Source organism: Hemiscyllium ocellatum, chromosome 16 (genome assembly GCF_020745735.1).
Source record: "Hemiscyllium ocellatum isolate sHemOce1 chromosome 16, sHemOce1.pat.X.cur, whole genome shotgun sequence".
In the NCBI taxonomy this organism is placed as follows: domain Eukaryota; kingdom Metazoa; phylum Chordata; class Chondrichthyes; order Orectolobiformes; family Hemiscylliidae; genus Hemiscyllium; species Hemiscyllium ocellatum.
In genome coordinates, this window is record NC_083416.1 from 79,930,608 (window position 1) to 79,951,310 (window position 20,703).

Here is a 20,703-nt window from a genome sequence, read left to right on the forward strand (position 1 = left end):
GTGTCTTTTGGGTATTCTAGCAGATCAGCTTGAAGTCCCAGCGCAGAGGCCTGAGCGTGGAGGTTTTGTACTTCCTTCAGAGGCGAATTCTGAGCCTTTCTGCTGGCCAGGTTGGATGTCTAGTCCCAGTGTGGAAGTCTCGCTCGATGGTGTCCTAGTCTGGACCCAGTCCCACTTGTCACTTCTCCTGATTTCCGAATGTGCCCTGAACCCAGGAGCCGTTAATTGAACTTTGCTGAAGGTTTGGTTTTTTTTTCCTTCTTATTTATTATTTCTGTTATTAATTTAGTTCCGTGCTATGGCAACTTATATGTAACGCGTTTCACTGTTTATTTTAATAAAATACACGTGACAATAAATTGACAATAGATGTCATTCTATATCTCCTCCCTGTAATGCAACAGTTAAAGGAAGTAACAGCTCACAAACACTTTCTCAACCATTTATGTAAGGCAATGAATGGTGGCGTAATCATTAATGCCCTCATCCCATGAACGAATACTCTGAGTAAAAACGTGTTTGTTGCAGTGACCGACTGCTTTGCAATTGCATGCGTGCACCATAATTCAGAGTTTCATAGCTCTCAGCTCCATGAGCAGTAGGTTCAGAAATTCTTCTTGAATCCCTAATGGGAAACTGTAGATTCAAATTGAGTTCTGTAAAACCGAGGATAAAGTCTAGGCTAGCACCACAGTTTAGTGTGGAAGGAATGCTGTGTTGTTGGTAGGGTAGTTTTAGGGACGATATTTTAGACTAAATTCCAGCCTATCCTATCAGTTGGTCCAAAAGACGTTCCCCCTGAACTTTAAAAAAAATGGGGATTACCCTGGTTAACGTTAATCCATGAATTTATATAGTTAAAACACAACAGTTTAACTCTGCTCTACCCTGATTCTGTTTCTGGGAATTACCTTGACTACCACATTTTGTCAAACTATATTAGTAGCTTGATTTCAACAGGACATCTCTCACCTAAATGCTGGTTTATGGACTGCAAGGCCATGAAATAGACTATAAAATTCCAATTCTTCTGTTGTGATGGTGGCTGCTTCTCTGTAAGTCCTACGCAATGCTTTTTTAAAGAAATACTTTCCTCATATATTTGTCATTCTTATACTATATTGGTATTTACTATTACTGGAATGAAGTGATTCATGTCAACTGTTACATCACCGTGGTGAATCCCTCTGTCAATTAAACTAAACACCCAGAAAAGTTCACCTAGCCTAATCATTGGTTAAAATGAGTGACATAGAACTCCCAAATTCCACTACTTAAAGAAAGTAATACCAATTTAATCTTTAATTCTAAAAGTGAATATTAAACAACAGCTGTTCAAAACTCTAAGGTCCCCTTTCTCTTAACTGTTTATTACCCACCTCCAACTCTATAACAATATACTGTTCAATAAAAACACTTATTAAAATTACATCAACTGAATTTTAAAAACACGCAGCAGCTGTCATCATCTGTCTCTCTCTTCTTCCTTCTGAGGATCTCCCTGGATCATCTTCTTTCTTTTTACTGTGGCAATGTTTCATATCAAAAGGCAACTTTAGTAGAGAGTGTCCTAATTACTTGCACCTGTCGTGATGGAAGTTACTCTGTCTGATTTTTAAAATGCCTGTTTTTGTGTCCCCAATACTGGATTGTCTCATTGGTTCAATGTTGGCAAAACAATAAATTCAAATGCTACTGAGCTTTCGTATCCTGGGGCATAATATAAACTGATTAGTTAAATTCGAATTGTTGTTAAAACAACAACCAACTCTGGTATCTATTTCACAGCCATATTTTACATACTTTCAATTTCCTAGTACAGGCTGAGACTGCTGTTGTAAGCTCTGAGCACGGAACAACATTCACTGACAATACACACCTTCAACTTCATTACACTACATACCAAAGAGTTTAATTTCATAAAGTTGACAGCCTGTATCACTGACTCATCCATCATTTTGTGAGAGTATAAATGCTTCCTTTAGTTTCGTTCACACGCATCTGAGTTATAATTCTTTATCATTAGAGCAGGCTGTCAATTACACAGCAGTAAGAACAGTGCAGAATAATAAAAAAAAGGAGCTGTTATGTTTCTTGAAGACAACGGAGTAAACATGGCAATTGTTTATGATAAATCTTAATCAATTAAAAAAGTACGATTTCTGTTCAACACAAATGCCTTTGCTGAGGCGCGATAAACTGATAGTGATTAAAGATGTAAATAAACATCAAAGGGAATTATATCTGCATTATTACCTGAGCTACAAGCAAAGTGTCACCGAGTAAAAGTGATCCAAAATCTGGTGAAAAATAGCTCAAGCATTACGTTGGTGAAGTGGGTTTTGCACATGGATCTCATGGGAAATTGAGTTCAGTTTTATTGGGCTAATATTCATCTGAACACTGCCGGGGTTAGTTTTCTTGGCGGGGGGGGGGGGGGGGGGGGGGGTTGCATAACTGCTTCGGGAGCGGGTTTTGCACTAAATCAGGCGGGGGAGGTGTGGGAATGTTTTGTACACTAAATCGAGCAGATAAGGCGAAGGATCAAGGTAGCAACAACAGTAATGGTGATCAATATGGCTAACAGAAAGGGAATGGAAAAACAAAACTAAGTGTGCAACATTTGGTAGGTCTTGAGATTAAAAAAGTAATTATAAAAAAAGAAGTAAGGTTGTGAAGCATTAAGATCAGATATTAATGAGAGACATCTGAAAAAGACAATTGAATCAATAAACAGCATGTGTTTCCAAGTCATGGGGATGTTGTTTTCCAACGGAAATCCTTTGGCATTCGCCCAAAAGTAGATTTCCATAGCGCTCAAATGAACTATTCGTATTTACAAATACTACACAAGGTACTAAGAAGCATTAATGTGCGCATGCTATGGTGTTACTTTGCAAAATATCGACAAATTAGCATTGTTATTCTTGCTTTGCATATTTTCTCTTCCATAAATAGGTACTCAATAGTTAAAGCGTTGCCTAACTTTTCTGGAATCAGCATGGATAGGATAAATAGACAGAGGTTTTTCACTGTGGGTCAGCGAGTCCAGAACTTCAGGGTATAGGTTTAGGGTGAGAGTGGAAAGATTTAAAAGAAACCTAAGGGGCAACGTTTTCACACAGAGGGTGGTACAGGTATGGAATGAGTTGCCAGAGGAAGTGGGAAAGGCTGGTACAATTTCACCACTTAAAAAGCATTTGGATGGTATATGAATAGGGAGGGTTTGGAGAGATATGGACCGGGTGCTGGCAGGTGGGATTAGATTTCGTTGGGACATCTGATCAGCATTGACGGGTTGGACCGGAGGGTCTGTTTCCATGCTGTGCATCTCTTTGACTGTCATTCGTTGTTACCTTGGCAAACCATCAATCTGGCGTCTCCAGGACTAAAACGACATTTTATTATTGTATTGTGGGAGTCGTTAAAATAGATAAAATTTACATCCCACGTTTTTGTAACAAGTCGATGCATTGTAGGCATAAAGTCTACAAATTCCTGTTGCTGCAAGCAGAGGGAGTCGAATACTGCTTGTAATTGAGAGCTGTTGCAAAAGAAATGATTGGTTATCCTTGGGTTTCCCAGTCGCTCCCCATTTCTGAAGGGAATCATTATTATGTTTATTGCCAGTACCGTCTGAATTTATCTTTCTTGAAGCCTTGCGAAGTAACTTTACCTCTTAATGATTTCAGTGTTCATGTAGGAAAATAGCAATTACAATGCAGGAAAATGATAATTTTCTCCTGGATGTAATTGGTAATATTTTAATGTTGAATGGAGTTAATTATTGTCGATGATATTTAAAAAAAAACACCTATACATTAGAACAACACTCAGACATATACAAGTATTAAACATTATACCTGCTTGGTTGATACGAATGTTTTGAATGGCTTCAGCAGAGCAAGTTTTATAAACGTTACAGTAAATAGCTCACGACCTAATGTTTGTATTTTCCCTGTTTTCAAAGCTCGTAAATATAAAGAATCAATGTTCTCTGGTAACTAGAGATATAGCCCATGACGAGTCTACAAATTTCTCCTCGTTATGTTCCATTAAAATTATAGATTTTAGTTAAGAATATATGAATCAGTTAGATGTTTTAATATAACTTTCTCTTACATGGTATTCACAAATTTTATTCCGCGATTAGTTAGATTGATTTTGGAAGGGATAAAGTGAGCAAAAAATAAAAATCAAATGGACATAATTCAGTTACTTAATTTTCTGGTCATCTTGTTAAGTCCATTTTTAAAAGAAGGCACTTTCAGATCAGTTCAAAACGAAACATGTGTTTTTTTAAACTGATTTTTCATTAAACACTTCGTGTTGAATATGCATAAGGTCCTTTTACGAAGGCATTATGAAGGAAAGCATTGTATACTATTTCTGAGGTACGTCAGCTTAGGAAAGGTGCATTGACCTAGTCAACATTGCATCGTCAGGTTCCAATAAGTCATCCACATTAACGTAGAAGTGTATTCGTGAACAGCAATCGATTAGAAATTATTGCAGTACAAACTAATTCAAAATTATTCATTCCATTAGGAAACATAACCAAAGGAGTCTGTCTCGTCATAGTCTCCAACTTGATTTTCTAACTGTTCTGAACATTGACAATCTAACTGACAAACTTGAAAGTACTCAGTCCTGTTTGCAGTCAAATTTGTTGTTATTTAGGTCGCTGAGCCTGGCATCTTGGAGATGTAGCTGTTCAAAGCTATGTTTTGAAATTTTGTCCCATTAATCAATAAATCTGACTCGTAGCACGAATTGTATTATTACTGTTAATTTAGATAGAAAATCAGGAAAGGGAGCATGGAAAAGAATATTTCATTGTGGGCTTCAAAACTTTACAATGCACACTCCTACAATACCTAAGATAGAAATATGGATGCCATGGAGTGCAGGCAAATTGTAACCATTGAATGTTATAACTCAAAAGAAGACAGAAATTGGTGAATATTTACATATTGGAGGCAAGTACACATATTGATGCGTATGTTGGAAAATGAATGTAATCTTAAGGTGAGCAAAATAAAAATGCGCTGTAACTAACCAAATATATTACTCTTCCATACATTTTTAATTTTTAATAATTGTTTAATAATCTACTAATAGCAGAATTACAATACATTCATTTCAATTATGTTGATGTGAACTTTATGCACAGTGCTTCACCATTGGCAAGGAGAGCAGGTTGGTGGAGGACACCGAGATAGAAAATTACCCTCACGCTCATGAGCAACTGAGGCGAAGATTTTGCGATAGGCAGACAGCTTCACCTATCGGAGGAGCAAGAAAATCGAAGTTTCGGGCATAAGCCCTTCATCAGGAATCATGCAGAGATAGGAGGAGAATTTCTTTAAGAAAGGCATCCTGAGGAAGGGCTTTTGCCCGAACTGTCAATTCTCCTGCTTTTGTGGTGAAGGGTTTGTGCCCGAAACTTCGATTCTCCTGTTCCTCCGATGCTGCGCGACCTGTTGTGCTCTTCCAGCACTATACTATCGACTCTGAACCCTAGCATCTGCAGTCCTCACCTAGAAAGCTTCACCTCGTGTAGCATACCAATAAGGAACACGGGAAGTTTGCATCCCCTTGAGGAACATTCAAAGTAAGCTCCTAGCAATGGGTGGTACATATCACAAAGAGGAGTGGGCGAGGAGAGAATGCGTGACTTGACGTCAGCAGCATCCGAAGCAACTGACAAGTTGAGAACCCTGAGACGTTTCGATAGACGAAGATGCATTGTAACTGATGGGAATTGGCCTTGATCTGCTGCAAAGTCAGTACCTAGCTGTTTTGTGAGTTAATTAGTGAATAATTATGCAATATTGTTTTAGAAATAGAAGTGGAAGGGAAGTTAATGTGTCACAGAATCGCAGAATGTGAGCATTTCCGCTTAGTGCAGAACTAAAGTGTGCAATTCCAGGCGTTGTGTTGTCAGTCCAGTGCGGCCGTTTAAGATATCTACTTGTTGATTGGAAGGAGCTTTCATTTGGAAATGCTGTGGAAATTTGGAATCTGTACTTTCCTGTACTTTTCCTGTGCTGTCCATATGACTAGAAAAGTAGATGGGATTTTAAATTAAACATTGAAATAAATGACATCAAAGGATCAAATATGAAATGACGTTGTAAATCAAAAACAAAATCAAGGTCAAATGGAAGGACAGGAAGTCAGATACAGATTGCGAAAGGTAGGGAGAGAGACAGAGAGAGAGAGAGAGAGAAACAGAAAGAGAGAGAGAGAGAGAGAAAATGAATGTAAGGATCAACCAATAGATAAAACTCGAATTTACAAAAGGAGCAAAAGGATATAACTAAATTCTCAGCATCTCATTGCATGCAATGCTTCAAACAATAAAAATAATATAAAAAAAAGTGCCATTTGGTACCATTGAAGGCAACTGCTAAGACTTGAGACCCGAGTCGTTTCGGTAAAGATCATTTAAACACATAAGGTGAATGTGAAGGGGTGACTTTCTCAGTCAAAACAAAGATACGGCATAAGATATAGTGGTGACAGAAGTTCAGAAAACTGAGATGTATAAACAGTTTGTATTGAAACAAGGAATGATTAAGTCAAAGTTATTTTGGAAGTGAAATAGGGACTCACAGAAGGAAACAAACTGCTTGGTGGAGCACAAAGGAAAAAAGCGTGTGAACTTGTTAGAACGGAACTGCAAAAATCAATGGATACTTTAATTTTCATATTGAATGGAAAAGTCAGCTGGGCAAAGGTAGCTTAGATGAGGGGATCATAAAATGTATTTGGCACACATTTTCAGCACATTCTGTACCATAGTGGACAACATATTGGATCTAGGTTTATTCATGGGAATAAGGAATAATTAAATAATGATTTTAATGTGAAGATGCCTGAAAGAGTAGCAATAATAGAGTGACTGGAAGTTAAATTCAGTTTGAGGAAATGAGGAATGGATTTGAAACTATTTCTTAAAATTTTATTTTGGGCAATAAAAGGGTCATGAAAGCAGAACTGGATAATATGAATTAACAAGTTGTTGAAGGATATGTGGATACAGATGCAGCAGCAGACATTTAATGTAACTTTTTTTGCAGCACGCACAATAGACACACTACAACAAGCATAGAAAATCATGGATTGATTTACTAGAAGAGGTAATCTCACACTAAAAGAAGCCGCATACACTTGTATAAGCAATGGAAGCAGGCTAGAATGTTGGATGGATCTTAAAGCAGCAAATAACCACCAAAAACCTAATTTAGGGAAAATCAGAATGTGAGAGACTGCTATGCAGAAATAGTAACAATTTCTATAAATCGTTTAGGAATACGTGGCAAAGTGTGCATTGATCTTGTTGAAAGTGAGTTTGAAGGATTAATAAAGGAACGTTAAGTGATAGGCAAATTCACTGAGTATTTGGCATTAGTTTTCAAAATAGAGGACACAAGTCACATTCCATGAGTGATGATAACTCCAGAAATGGAAGGGAAGGAGGAATTCTGAAAAAAAATGATCTCCCGAAAACATTCAGCCATGAATAGAAAACTATCCCCATCCTGATGAACAATACTCTAAGTTCTTAAAAGATGGTGATGCATTTTCCAAAACTAATTTCACACATTTCATTCAATTTTCCAAAATTCTCTTGATTATCGGACGATCCTGTTACATTTCAAAACAAGGAATGTGGTTTGTTCATTAAAAAGTGACAGAGACAGACAAGCACAAACTACAGGTCTTTCATGTCCAAAGTGTTACAAATAATGACTAAAGAATGTACAGCTTAGTAATTGGATTAGTCCAAGTTCATCTGGTAGAGACAACGTGGCTTTTTAATGAGAAATTATGTTCAACCAACGCTTTGCAGTTCTTCTAGGAGGTAACATGTTCTATTGATAAAGGAGAGCCATCAAATATGCAGGACGCAGACTTTCAGATAAGATTCGAAAAGGTGACATATTGAAGGTTACTGAAAAAATAATAACTCGTTGTGTACAACGTATCATATTGGCAAGAAAGGAAAGTTCAAAGTACAAAAGGAAACAGAAAATAGTTAGAAATGTGTTTGTTTTTCCCTACTGGAATGCCTGAACAAATACTGCTCCACAGGTACTGGTGCTAGGCCTTACGTAAATTACATGAATTGAGTGATAGGATGTATAGTTTACGAGCAACACAAAAATAATTAAGAAAGTGCTGTAGAAGACATATGGAGATTACAAAAAAACTATAGATGGGTAAAATAAGTATGGAATTATGTACCAAAGCGACAATAAATGGATATAATTAATGAAATGTGGAATTGTCCATTTTTGCAGAAAGACTATAAAAGAAATAGGCAAATCCTAGAACTCCATAATCTCTCACCAAGAGAGCAAAAAGTAGAATCATGATTATGTCATTTGACTGATCAAATAAACTCCACCATTTTATGAGATCATGGCTGATTTAATAATCCTCAACTCCACTTTCCTGCTTAACCCCTTAGCCTTGATTCGCTGAATGATTGGGATTTTTTTCTATTTCGTGCAAATGTGGAGAGTTCTGGATGTCCCTGTGAATGGATTGTAAAAAATTAGTGTTTATTTACAGTTTCTCATCAGGAAGCAAATAAGATATTAGAAATTATCGTGGAGTGGTGGGTTGAACACAAAAGTAGGGAAGTTATGTTTCAATTATACAGGGGTATATGGTTGCATGTGAAATGCTTTGCACAGTAATGGTTACCTTATATAAGGAAGGATTTAAATAAGTTGGAAAAGGTTCATTAAAAAAAAATAAAAACCTGAATGGTATGGGGTGCCTTACATGCAAAGGTTAGTTGGGCTAGAATTGTACCATCTGGATCTGGAAGTGCGACAGGTGATTTGCTTCAAACATGTCACATCCTGAGGGATCGTGGCAAGGTAAATATGGACAGCATGTTTTATCTTACGGAAGACTTCAGTTTGAAGTGTCACAGTATTAAAATCACGGATCACTGATTTGAAATAGAGAAGAAACAAATATTTTCCTTGGAGTGCAGCAAATCTTTGGAACTCTCTCCTCGAAATGGTCTAGAAAGCAGAATGTTTGAATATGTTTCAGGTACAAATAAATCAAATATTGTTGATCAACTGCCTGTAAAGTTATCAAACTTAAGAAGAAATATGGATTTGAGATGACATTCAGATTAGCCATGCTCCGACAGTTCCGACAGAGAATCATATGAGACTCGAAATGTTGACTGTTTTTTGCTCACACTTTAGATGTTACCGGGATTTGTGAATTTCTCCAGTACATTCTACTCTTATTTCAAAATTCCAGCAATAGTAGTATTTTGATTGTAACTAAGTGTCACGGCATGCTGGAGGGGCTGAGTAACCTACTCCACCTTCTAACTCGTGCACGTGTGTATTTTAAAATCGTTCTCAAATCATTTGACCCTGTTTATGTAGCCAAATTTTAAGTAGAAACACATAACAACATGGCGAAAAAAAACGTTTCTTCCCCTTTCAACAGCTGCTCTCCAGCCTTCGTGTTACTAGATACTATGTCCCACAACATTTCCATCATATCCAGGAGTGCGCAATCCTGCAGAGATAAGTCATCAGACCGCTATATTGAGAGGAGTTCTAAAGATGGAAATCACGAAATTTAACACACTCATTTCAGATGTTGCCGGTGATCATAGTGTATCTTTACGTTTCTCTTAGGTTGACCAAATGTTCTGAAATTGGTTGTATTGACTTTCATTAAGTAAAAAGTGAGGTCTGCAGATGCTAGAGATCAGAGCTGAAAATGTGTTGCAGGTTAAAGCACAGCAGGTTAGGCAGCATCCAAGGAACAGGAAATTTGACGTTTCTGGCCCGAGCCCTTCATCAGGATTGAGGAGAGTGTGCCAGGCAGGCTAAGATAAAAGATAGGGAGGAGGGACTTGGGGGAGGGGCGATGGAGATGTGATGGGTGGAAGGAGGTCAAGGTGAGGGTGATAGGCCGGAGTGGGGTGGGGGCGGAGAGGTCAGGAAGAAGATTGCAGGTTAGGAGGGTGGTGCTGAGTTCGAGGTAATCGACTGAGACAAGATGGGGTGAGGGGAAATGAGGAAACTGGTGAAATTTGAGTTCATCCGTTGTGATTGGAGGGTTCCCAGGCGAAAGATGAGGCGCTCTTCCTCCAACCGTCGTGTTATTATGTTCTGGCGTTGGAGGAGTCCAAGGACCTGCATGTCCTCGGTGGAGTGGGAGGGAGAGTTAAAGTGTTGAGCCGCTGAATTCCAAGCGTTAACTGTTTTCTCTCCACGGATGCTACAGACCTGCTAAAGTTCTGCAATAATTTCTATTCTTTTATTGTTTCAGATCTCCAGCATCGACAGTTCCGTGTTTAGCTTTGCAGAGTAATTGGAAATGTTATTGCAAGGAGAATTAATCTTTCTGCTGCTAAAGTACGTTAAACCGATTTTGCAAATTATATTACAAATGTACTATTAATTGCGTTTGTAAAGAATTTTTAAAATTATGCACGCACTATCCTTTCGTTTCATGCTGTTGCAATAAATCCTGATATAGTCCAACATTAAAAACAGTTGCTGCAGTTATTGTTTGAGGCTGCTCGTGTCGCTGTCTACCAATAAGAAGCTGAAGTGCTGCCTTGGATCTGCAGTGCCTCACACTGCAGCGAAGAGAACAACGATATTCCCGTATGTTGTGCAGCCATAATCAACAAAATTCTTCAGGTCTGTATTTTTACTTTCTATGGCTTCCTCTTTTCGGTGTTAGTGCACTGATATATAAAAGTACGGTTGTCCCGAAAGAGTAAGGTCAGCTAACCGATTTGCCGTTTTACAGCAACATCCATCTGAGAACGACAGCAATAAAGAGCGGACGGTTTTTATTCACCTGCTTTATGTGTCAAACCTGTTTCGAGGCAAACTCTCTATTCGGTTCCCAAGCAGCAGGAACACAAGGCCTTTGTTGAGAATATCGTTGAGTATTTGAGAGTAAATGCATGAGAATTATTCAAGAGGAAATATCGGCGGGTCATTGACGAAGCAAGTTAATGGATTGTGTTTAATTTCGAGATTTCAGCTATATCTATTAATAAGCCTCTGAGAGTCACAAAGGGGAGACATTGGTGTACTGATAACGCGACTGGCCTCGCAGTACCAAAATCAAAGTTCTAGCGACCTGTGTTCGAAACGCACAATGGGTGATGAGGTATCAAACCAAACGTAAAAGTTATGTGAAGACGATAGCTGGCCTAATGGCATGTTGATGTACAAACTCATTTAGGGGAGGTAAACCGGTGGTCACAGCTGCTGCATGTGACTCCATTCTTCCAACAATGTGGTTAGTGAATGAACAGGATGAACCTTAAATGCTAGCTATGCCGGAGACGTCCTCGTGCAACAACAGGAAAAGATAACCTGATTGGCAGTGAATAACTGCCTAGAGATTTTGCAGCAGGAAAGAGACTCAACGTGTCTGTGTCGGTCATCAGACATTCAAATTTCCACCATTCAGCTTGCAGACTTGCATGTTAGGACGTTCCATGTGTTCGTTCAAAAACAGTAGTTGCTTCTTGAGATTTCCTGCTTTTACAAACCTTTCAGGCAGTGAATTCGAGATGTCCACAACACGTAGGTGAAGAACAAAAGTCTTTATATCCATTTTTCTTTCCTGCTTCTTTCCTTAATATTGTGCTCCGCCTGATTATTGACCCACCGAATCAAGAGAACGATTTTCTCCTACCTCTCCTATCATTGTTCCTCTGAACTTTGTACCCTTTCATCACATTGCCCCTCATCTTTCTCTCCTCTAGGGAAAACCATCTCAGCTTATCTCATCACTTTTCGTAGTTGAGTCACTTCAGACAATGCAACATCCTGTGAATCATTTCTTCACTCTCTCTTGTGCAATCAAATCTTTCCTACGTTGTGGCGAACAGAACTGCAGGCAGTGCTCCCACTGTGACCTAACTCACGTTACAATCTGCTCAGACATAGCAATTTGTCCTTGTGGTCAGGCAGAGCAACCAGAAGACTACAGTTAGTTAGAGAGGTACTGTATCCATTCTCTTTCTTGGCTAATACAAATGGAAAATTATTTGAAAATACACTTTGCTGCACTGGGCCTATTACACGTATGTGATTTCCAAATGGAGAATTTCGGCTGCATTCAGTCATTCAATTTCACAGAAGCGCATTTCCCTATTGAAAGAATGCAAGATCAGATGTCAGTCCAAACACAATCAACACTTCTTGACTCTTTCCTAACAGATAGGTTAGAGTGCCATTGCGACTATCGGTGGCATTTAAATGCAATAAAAATCTGGTCTCAAGAACTAGTCGAATAAGGATGTAATTTCAAATTTGTGATGCTGTTTCTTAAATAGCAAGAAGTTGCAAAGTGTCAATGCATAACGTCATCTGGGTATCCTCATCAATTTGTCATGGAAGTCAAATATGCAGGTCAGCAAATTGCCAGGAATATTAATCTTTAATGCAAGATTATTTGTTATTATTACGATAGAGAGAGTATAAGAAAGGTTCACCAGACTTCTTGTTGTGGTGGCCGTACTGTCCTATTAAAAACATTCATCAAGTTGGGATTGTATTTTCTGGTGTTTCAAAGAAGTGACCTTATTCAAACTCACAATAAATTAAAAGTATGGATAGGATAGATTTACATTTAAACTTTATTGTCACGAGTACTCAAGTGCTAAAGTACCCCAGTGCTGTGAAAAGTTTTCAATGTAGTCGCACACAGTGGTGCCATCTTAAATACAAGTACTTAGGTACAAAACTTAAGAACGAGGTTGGAAGAAATAAAGCGCTAAGTTAGAAGTAAAATATTACAGTCACTACATCATTGATGCAGCAGAGATGATTCGCCTGCATGAAGATCCTCGTACCATTACGCACAATTGGAAAAAGAAGGATAGGTTATGTAGGTCGAAGATGAGGAGCTTTTCATGAAACAGTGAACCGTTGCTACACATAGGGCTGTGGAAGCTCAATCTTTAAAGATGCTTCAACTACGTTGAAACAACATTTCGAAATGAATTCTAGTTACCAAAGGGATAGAGGCTGATTGGGGATAAATGAACAAAAGACGTTATTTAGTAATGAGCGCGTTAAATAACATGACAGGCATGGCAGACTGAATGGCGGACGCTTGCTCCTATGTTTCTACTCTCCAATCATTCAAAATACAACATTGCGAGTGCTGTGCGTTCCCGACTGCGTTCTCCTTTGAGGAACTGCCTGTTGCTATCTGCTGGCAGTGACCTCATCATTGTCGTCCACGTTGTCTACCATCAAGGTGGAACGTTGCGATTTTCCCTCGAATTCTCAGATAAAATCTGAACATTTATGATTCTTCATCCATTTTAATCATCACCACAGACCCCAGGAATCCCATCCAGGACAAGCATATAAATAGAGAGCAGGAGACATCAGCTTCGCTTCACTTGGAGGTCGCCACTAATGATGTTACCTAGCCAGGTAATGAAACGTCTGGATATCAAACCTGCAGCTCAGCGAGCAAACCTACACCCTAAACACCAACGATTTTGGCAGATATGATGATTTTCAGTTCGCTATGATTGTTGAATCTGTCAATCATATTCTTTATATTTTAACACAGGACTTCCTTACTTTCTCAGAACACAGACGTAAAGTTAATGTTCTGGTCTTGACAAAATGGCAGTAGAAATTTCAAATGTTAGGTGCAGCACACTTATGTATTGGGTATACAGTTTCTTGGAGATGGTCAGGATGGTGCTGTTTGCTCCTGGAAGAGGGGTGATAGATTTACCAGAAATATATTCAAATGACATTCAAAAAGTAGGTGCTCGTGCGTTAAAAAAAACTGATTTCGACTGTTAAGCGAGAGAGGGAAAATAATGTTACCAATTGAGAGATTGTTATTGTCATTTTAAAAAATGACAGGAACAGCATTTGGGAAATAATGTTGGCCTTTTCAAGTCCTAGGGATATCTGGAACATTTTAGAATCACTATATTGTATTTAAGGCCTGGCAGTTTTGTAAAGTTGATAACCTAGTACCAATTTAAATTAAATCGTGGAATGACATTATATGGACTAAACATGGCCAATGATTGGTGGCTAGAATGATATAACTATGAGACAGCGCATGATTCCAATACACCACAATGTAAATAAAACCGAACTGTAAAATCGTTTTTGTCCGGACATTTTCAATTGTACACTTGTAATTTGACAAGATCTCCCAACGGTTTAGCTTTAAGAATGGTTGCAGTTATTGGGGGAAACTCTTCGTGTCGCTGTCTACCAATAAGAATTCGAGACGTTGTGAGAGATCGACCGCCTCCTCCGTTAGACAAACAGAACGAAAAGGATAGTCGGTTTGTGCGTTGCTCGTCTGCAGTCACAGCAATAACGCTTCTCCGGTGGTATACCTGCGGTTATTAACTTCATAAAATAAGATATTAATACGCAGCTAGCTTTTTTTTCTGTCAGAAGCAACGCATCAATATCACAATGTCGACTCCACTGATTAGCCAGGTTTCCATCATTTTTTCGCTATGCATTTCTGACCTGGTTTCCGAAAAGCTTCGCTACTCGATTCCCGAGGAAATGGAACGTGGAACCTTTGTTGGCAACGTCGCTGACGATCTAGGATTAAAGGTTTGGGAATTATCAAGTCGCAAATTTCTGCTGATTTCTGATTACTCGAAGCAATTCATAGAGGTAAATGTAGAAAATGGTTTCTTGTTTGTTAATGAAAGAATCGACAGAGAACAGCTTTGTAGCAAAACCGCTGCATGTTCTCTCTTTTTCCAAATCACGCTTGCTGATCCTTTGGAAGTGTATCCCGTTGAAGTGGAGATACGAGACATAAATGATAATTCACCCGTCTTTTCCAAAAAGGAATTCGATTTGCAAATCAATGAATTAAACGCGCTGGGAGCACGTTTCCTTCTCGAGAGCGCGCGTGATCTGGACGTGGGTACAAATACAATCAACACATACCAGATCAGTCCGAACGAGCACTTCGGTATTAAAGTGCAGACAAGAAGAGGTGGCAGTAAAAATGCCGAGCTGGTATTAAAGAGGTCTTTGGACCGTGAACAACAATCAATATTTACTCTGGTATTGACGGCTATCGATGGTGGGATTCCGCAGAGATCTGGCACAGCGCGGATCATCGTTAATGTCATGGACGCAAATGATAACTACCCCGTATTCGATCATGAAACTTACAGGACGTCAGTGCTAGAAAACATCGCGAATGGCTCTTTGGTGTTAAGGGTTCATGCTACTGATATAGATGAAGGAACAAACGCAGAGGTAACATATTCTTTCACACATCACGTTAACCAAAATATTCGCGACTTGTTCAAATTGGACCCTGTGACTGGAGAGATTAGAGTTCAAGGAGTAATAGATTTTGAAGAAACAAATGCATATGAATTTGACATCCTGGCGGTGAATTCCGCTCCACCTGAATTGTCAGCCCATGCAAATGTTGCTATCGATGTCATTGACACTAATGATAATTGCCCTAACCTGCAAGTAACAATACTATCCAGTGCTGTGCAGGAAGATGCTGCTTCGGGGGTTAGTATAGCTCTGATCAGCGTAACGGATCGCGATTCTGGAGAATATGGGGAAGTTCAGTGTCAGATTCCAGACAGTATTCCGTTCAAGATCGAAAAATATCTGAAGGGCAACTACAAATTGATTACCGATGGCTTTCTGGATCATGAGATTACCCCACTGTACAATATCTCCGTTTCAGCCTGGGACGGTGGATTTCCACCTCTTTCAATTAGTAAATCCATTGTGGTTTCAGTTATTGATGTAAATGACAATGCACCTATATTTACTCAATCATCATATAACGTGTATCTGATGGAAAATAATACTCCCGGTGCTTCTATATTTGCTGTTAGTGCAAATGATGCTGATTTGAATCAGAATGCGGAAGTATCTTATTCCATTTTAGACGATCAAAAGCACGAAATACCTTCTTCCGCGTACATCACGATTAACTCCAAAACCGGAAACATTTACGCATTGCGCTCCTTCGACTATGAGCAACAGAAACATTTCCAGGTGGCAATTCAAGCTCAGGATGCTGGATCACCTCCACTGAGTAGCACTACCCTTGTAAACGTTATTATCCTGGATCAAAATGACAATGCACCCATTATTATTTCACCTTTAACTTGGAACACATCAGCAACAGTGGAGATCCTGCCCAAAGCAACATCTCCAGGATACCTGGTCACCAAGGTACTTGCGTCTGACAAAGATTCTGGTCAGAACGCAAGGCTTTCCTACCAGTTATTGGAAGCCACTGACCCTGGCCTTTTTACTGTGGGACATCTCTCTGGAGAAATCAGAACAACACGAGCATTTAGTGATCAAGATATCAGTACAGAAAGATTGGTCCTCCGTGTGAAGGATAATGGACAGCCAAGTCTTTCAACTACAGTTGCAATCTCATTTACCTTAATTACCAACGTAACTGAGAAATCGTTTGAACAAATTGATAAGCCTAGAAAACTGGAATATTTTTCTGATATAAACAGCTACCTAATCATTATATTAGGATCAATTTCCTTTTTATTTCTCATGCTCATTGTTTGTTTGCTCATCCTGAAGTATAGACAAGATAGAAATATTGCTGAAGATTACAGCCCCACTGTTTGTTGTTATCGTCAGGGTAATTCAGATGATGGCTTGAGTCGACCAACAGGACGCCATCCTTTGAGTTATAGCGGGACCGTTCAGACTGAAACTTATCATTACAGTGTGTGTTTGTCACCAGAATCATCGAAGAGTGACTTTCTCTTTTTGAAACCTTGTCATCCTACGTTGCCTTTCAATGAAATGGTTGATCATGACAACAACGCAATGAACTAATCTTTGCAGGCAATTAGATGCTCTGCGTGACAGGTAATACTTGCTGGCGAACAATTACTTACTCTGTGCTCATTTGTAGGTTAAACGTCCTGCTCACGCATTATTTAGTTGGTACTGCAAACATTAATGTACTCCAATTAACAAGTACCCTTTGCCCGCTCCAGATGCATTCAATTACATTTATGCTTGTGTAAAAGTACAAAATTTAGAGCCATATTCTTAACATGAATGTTAAAATTCAATTTTGAACTTTTATTATTTATGGTTTGAAACAAAGAATTTCTGTATATTCATGTGCATGCAGTTAAATAAGGTAATGAAATCAAGTAATTGTGAGATGTTCTGAATTCCTCCCTGGAGTATTTCAGTAGTCTAAACTCATTTATTTTGAACAATCCCTATTTGTCCCAAAAAACCTGAAATTTCACATTAAACGATTAATATATAAATGTTGTGACGAAGCCTGGGTTCAAGTCTGTGAAACAGTGATGGTTGCTAGTTGGATTTTTTTTTTGTTTTCATACAATTTGCATTAAATTGTCAGCTGTTGTGCATTTCGCTGTCTTCTCATCCGTTCGTTCTTCGAACGTCTGATGGATTTGCTTAGCCACAAATAGCTGCACACTCACCAAAGATGTTCAGTTATTATAATGTCGAGCCTTTAGCTGGCATTATGAAACGTTTCACTGTTACATTGTAAACCCATGAAGAAGGGAAAGTCTATTCTTTTCTCCAACATCAAAGTCTTAAGCAATGCTTAAACATGCTACTTATACAGCTATAACCCAATAATTTATTATTTCTGTAACATCAGCCCCAGACAATCTAAATAATGTCCTCGGCTCAGAGATCTTCATTTGCTTCATTAACATATCTCCCTCTTGGATAAATCCAGAAGTGGGTACGTTTGCTAATGTTTGTGCAAATTTCAGCACATTTCTGAAGTATACCTGGCACCGAAGTGGTCCATGCCCATCTGCAGAAAGACTTGGACAACATCAATTCTTGAACTGATAAGAAGCAAGCATGATTACACAACACATACTATCGTCAGCAACTATTTCCAACAAGAGAATATCTAACCATGTAAACTTGAGTGGCATTGCATCACTGAATAACTCCACAATCAACAACCTGCATCTTAGTATTGATTTGAAACGGAATTGATCAAGCTATAAAAAGACTGGTTTCAAGAACAGATCAGGCCTATGAATACTGCAGCAAGCAATTCTACTTATCCTCTCCCCAGAGCCCATCCAACATCCACAATGCACAAGTCAGGAACATGATGAAGTACTGTCTACACTGGTGCATAAGTGCAGCTCCAACAATATTCCTAAAGCAGCATAATTGATTCCCACCTTAGTTTCCACCTTCATTCCCCGTTGGGAGTATTCTGCCAGCAGGCTTTTCATACTTTCATGCGACACGGCCGTCATTGGAAAGTCAACATTTATTGCTCACATCTGATTACGCTTGAGAAGGAGGTTCTAAGCTACGTTTGTCAATTGCTGCAGTAATTTTGATGTAGTTGCACTGCAATGAATTGGAAAGGAACCTTGTAGCCACCATATTTATGTGACTTGTTCTGTTTTGATTCTGGTCAATGATACCCCCAGTATGTTGGCATTCCGGGCCTAGTGGACTGTAAAGCTGATTACGAGGTTCGATCTTGCTGAAGGTTGTCATGAAGGATTTGGATTTAACACTTGGGGCTTAACGATCAAAGCATATAGGTGAAATAAACAGGAACAGAGTATTGTGTTGCATGATCAGTCATTATCATAATTGATGGCAGAAAAATCAGGATAAAATTTCTGATAAGTTATTCCTACTCCTCGTTTCCTACTTTCTGTTGTCATTGTTAGTACAGTGTCGACCGAGAGGTCAGTCCACAAATTCTCCACCTCTTATTGTACTTGGGCATGGACAACTTCACTATCTGAGACATTGTGAAGGCACTAATGATTGTGTAATCATCAAAGAGCATTCACAATTCTGATCTTAAGATGGAGGGATGGTGATTGATGAAGAAGCTGAAGATGGTTGGTTCCAGGACAGCACAGTGAAGAGTTACTGAACTGTTGTGCTCGAATTGAGCTACCACAACCGTGCAACAACTGCAAGCATGTTTATTTGTTCCAGGTATGACTAAAATCAGTGGGCAGTTTCTCATTACTCCTCAATAGTTTTAATTGTACGATAACAACTTGATGTCACAATTGTTCAAGTGCAGCCTGGTGTAAAATGGCATAATTCCCAGTTCAACTCTGAAATTCAGTATTTACATCTATAGAATGCAATGCACTAATGAAAAATGCCTTCTTCGCCAACACTTTCCACCGCATCATTCCTACGACTCAGAAATGGAAGGATGGCAGATCCATAGGGCAAGCATCATGAAGAGGATCAACTCGAAACCAGACAACATCCTAACATGAACCTCATATCCATTTCTTCATTTTTGCTGTGCCACAATACCTGACATTCCCTTATTCACAACACTGTGGATGTACATCTCCAATGACCGCAGAGTAGCAGCACAACGTGCAGTCTCCTCAGTCCAGGAGCCGAGAGATCCTCTACTCCGTTAAATTACTTGTTTATTTAATGCTTCCATTTATTATGGTACCTTATCTTCATTTAATGACTTGGCACAGGCCCAGCAAACACGTGGCGTTTGGAAGCCTGGAATAATAGGATCGATATGGCACCTGGCAGACCTGTCTTCTGGTTTCGTGGTCACCACGTGAGGTGGTGGTAAACAAGAGGGATAGTCTCAGCCTTGCATGACGGTCTTGTCCCGACATAGATATCTTCTTCCGTGGTATTCCAACAGCTGTCAAGAAGTCACAGCGTGGAGGTCTGGTCCAAGCCTTGATGTCTCGTCTCGGAATGGTAGGGCTGCGTCGTCCAAGTGTGGCCTTCTTGGCCCAGCCAAGTGTGGCTGCTTTGGATTGGCTTTTCAGCCTAACCAAGAACCGTTTATTGAACAGAGGTGAACTTTTCTTTTATTCATGTTTATAACTTCTGACATTAATTTCGGTTGGTGATATGGCAACTTATAAAACTTTTCACAGTAGTCCTTTTTGAAAAATTCCCATGACGATAAATTGTTATTCAATTCGATTCTACATCTACTTCATCAAGTGCAACAGTTCAACGATGGACCTGTACACCACTTTCTCAGCGATTGTGTGGGTAGTAAATCGTGACTTAACCATGAACAGTCACATTCTGTGAATTAACAAATGAAGTCAAAACATGCTCAATGCAATGGAGATTGATGCGTCTGTGCTCCATATGCAGTATGTTCAGAAATTCTTCGAAACCACGCAATGAAAGCTTAGCGGAAAAGTTTGGAAATTGTTGATTCATGGATGTAGGTTTGCTCGCTGAGCTGGAAGGTTCATTTCCAGATGTTTTGTCACAACACTAGGTAACATCTTCAGTGAGCTTCTGCATTCCAGTCGGAATGTCATGCTTCTGGGAATTTTCGTGCCTGTCTCTGTTTGCCTTGTCCTAGGATGGATGTGTTGTCCCAGTCAAAGTGATTTACTTCCTCATCCATATGTAAGATACTAATTAGAGTGGGTCATGCCATTATGTGACGAGTTGATGTTCGTGACATCCTGGTGGCAGGTTTTCTGCCTGTTTGTCCAATGTAGTGTTTTACAGTTCTTGCAAGGTATTTTTTAAATGACATGAGTTTTGCTTGTCGTCTGTATGGGGTCTTTCAAGTTCATTAGCTGCTGTTTTGGTGGGTTTGTGAGCTACCGCGATGTCAAGGGGTCTGAGTCGTCTGGTATTCATTTGTGAG

General features: G+C 39.2%; 2 protein-coding genes across 2 annotated transcripts in view; both read left to right on the forward strand.

Annotated features, from left to right (window-relative positions):
* LOC132823103 (uncharacterized) overlaps positions 1-14,423 on the forward strand; it is a 110,600-nt gene extending 96,177 nt beyond the window's left edge. Inside the window, 1 exon segment of the mRNA XM_060836642.1 lies at positions 14,233-14,423. Coding sequence (XP_060692625.1) covers positions 14,233-14,423 — 191 coding nt within the window.
* A 69-nt stretch (positions 14,424-14,492) lies between these two features.
* LOC132823104 (protocadherin beta-15-like) lies at positions 14,493-16,883 on the forward strand. The gene has a single exon (XM_060836643.1). It carries the CDS (start codon positions 14,493-14,495, stop codon positions 16,881-16,883), a length of 2,391 nt encoding a protein of 796 aa, XP_060692626.1.
* The last annotated feature ends 3,820 nt before the right edge of the window (positions 16,884-20,703 follow it).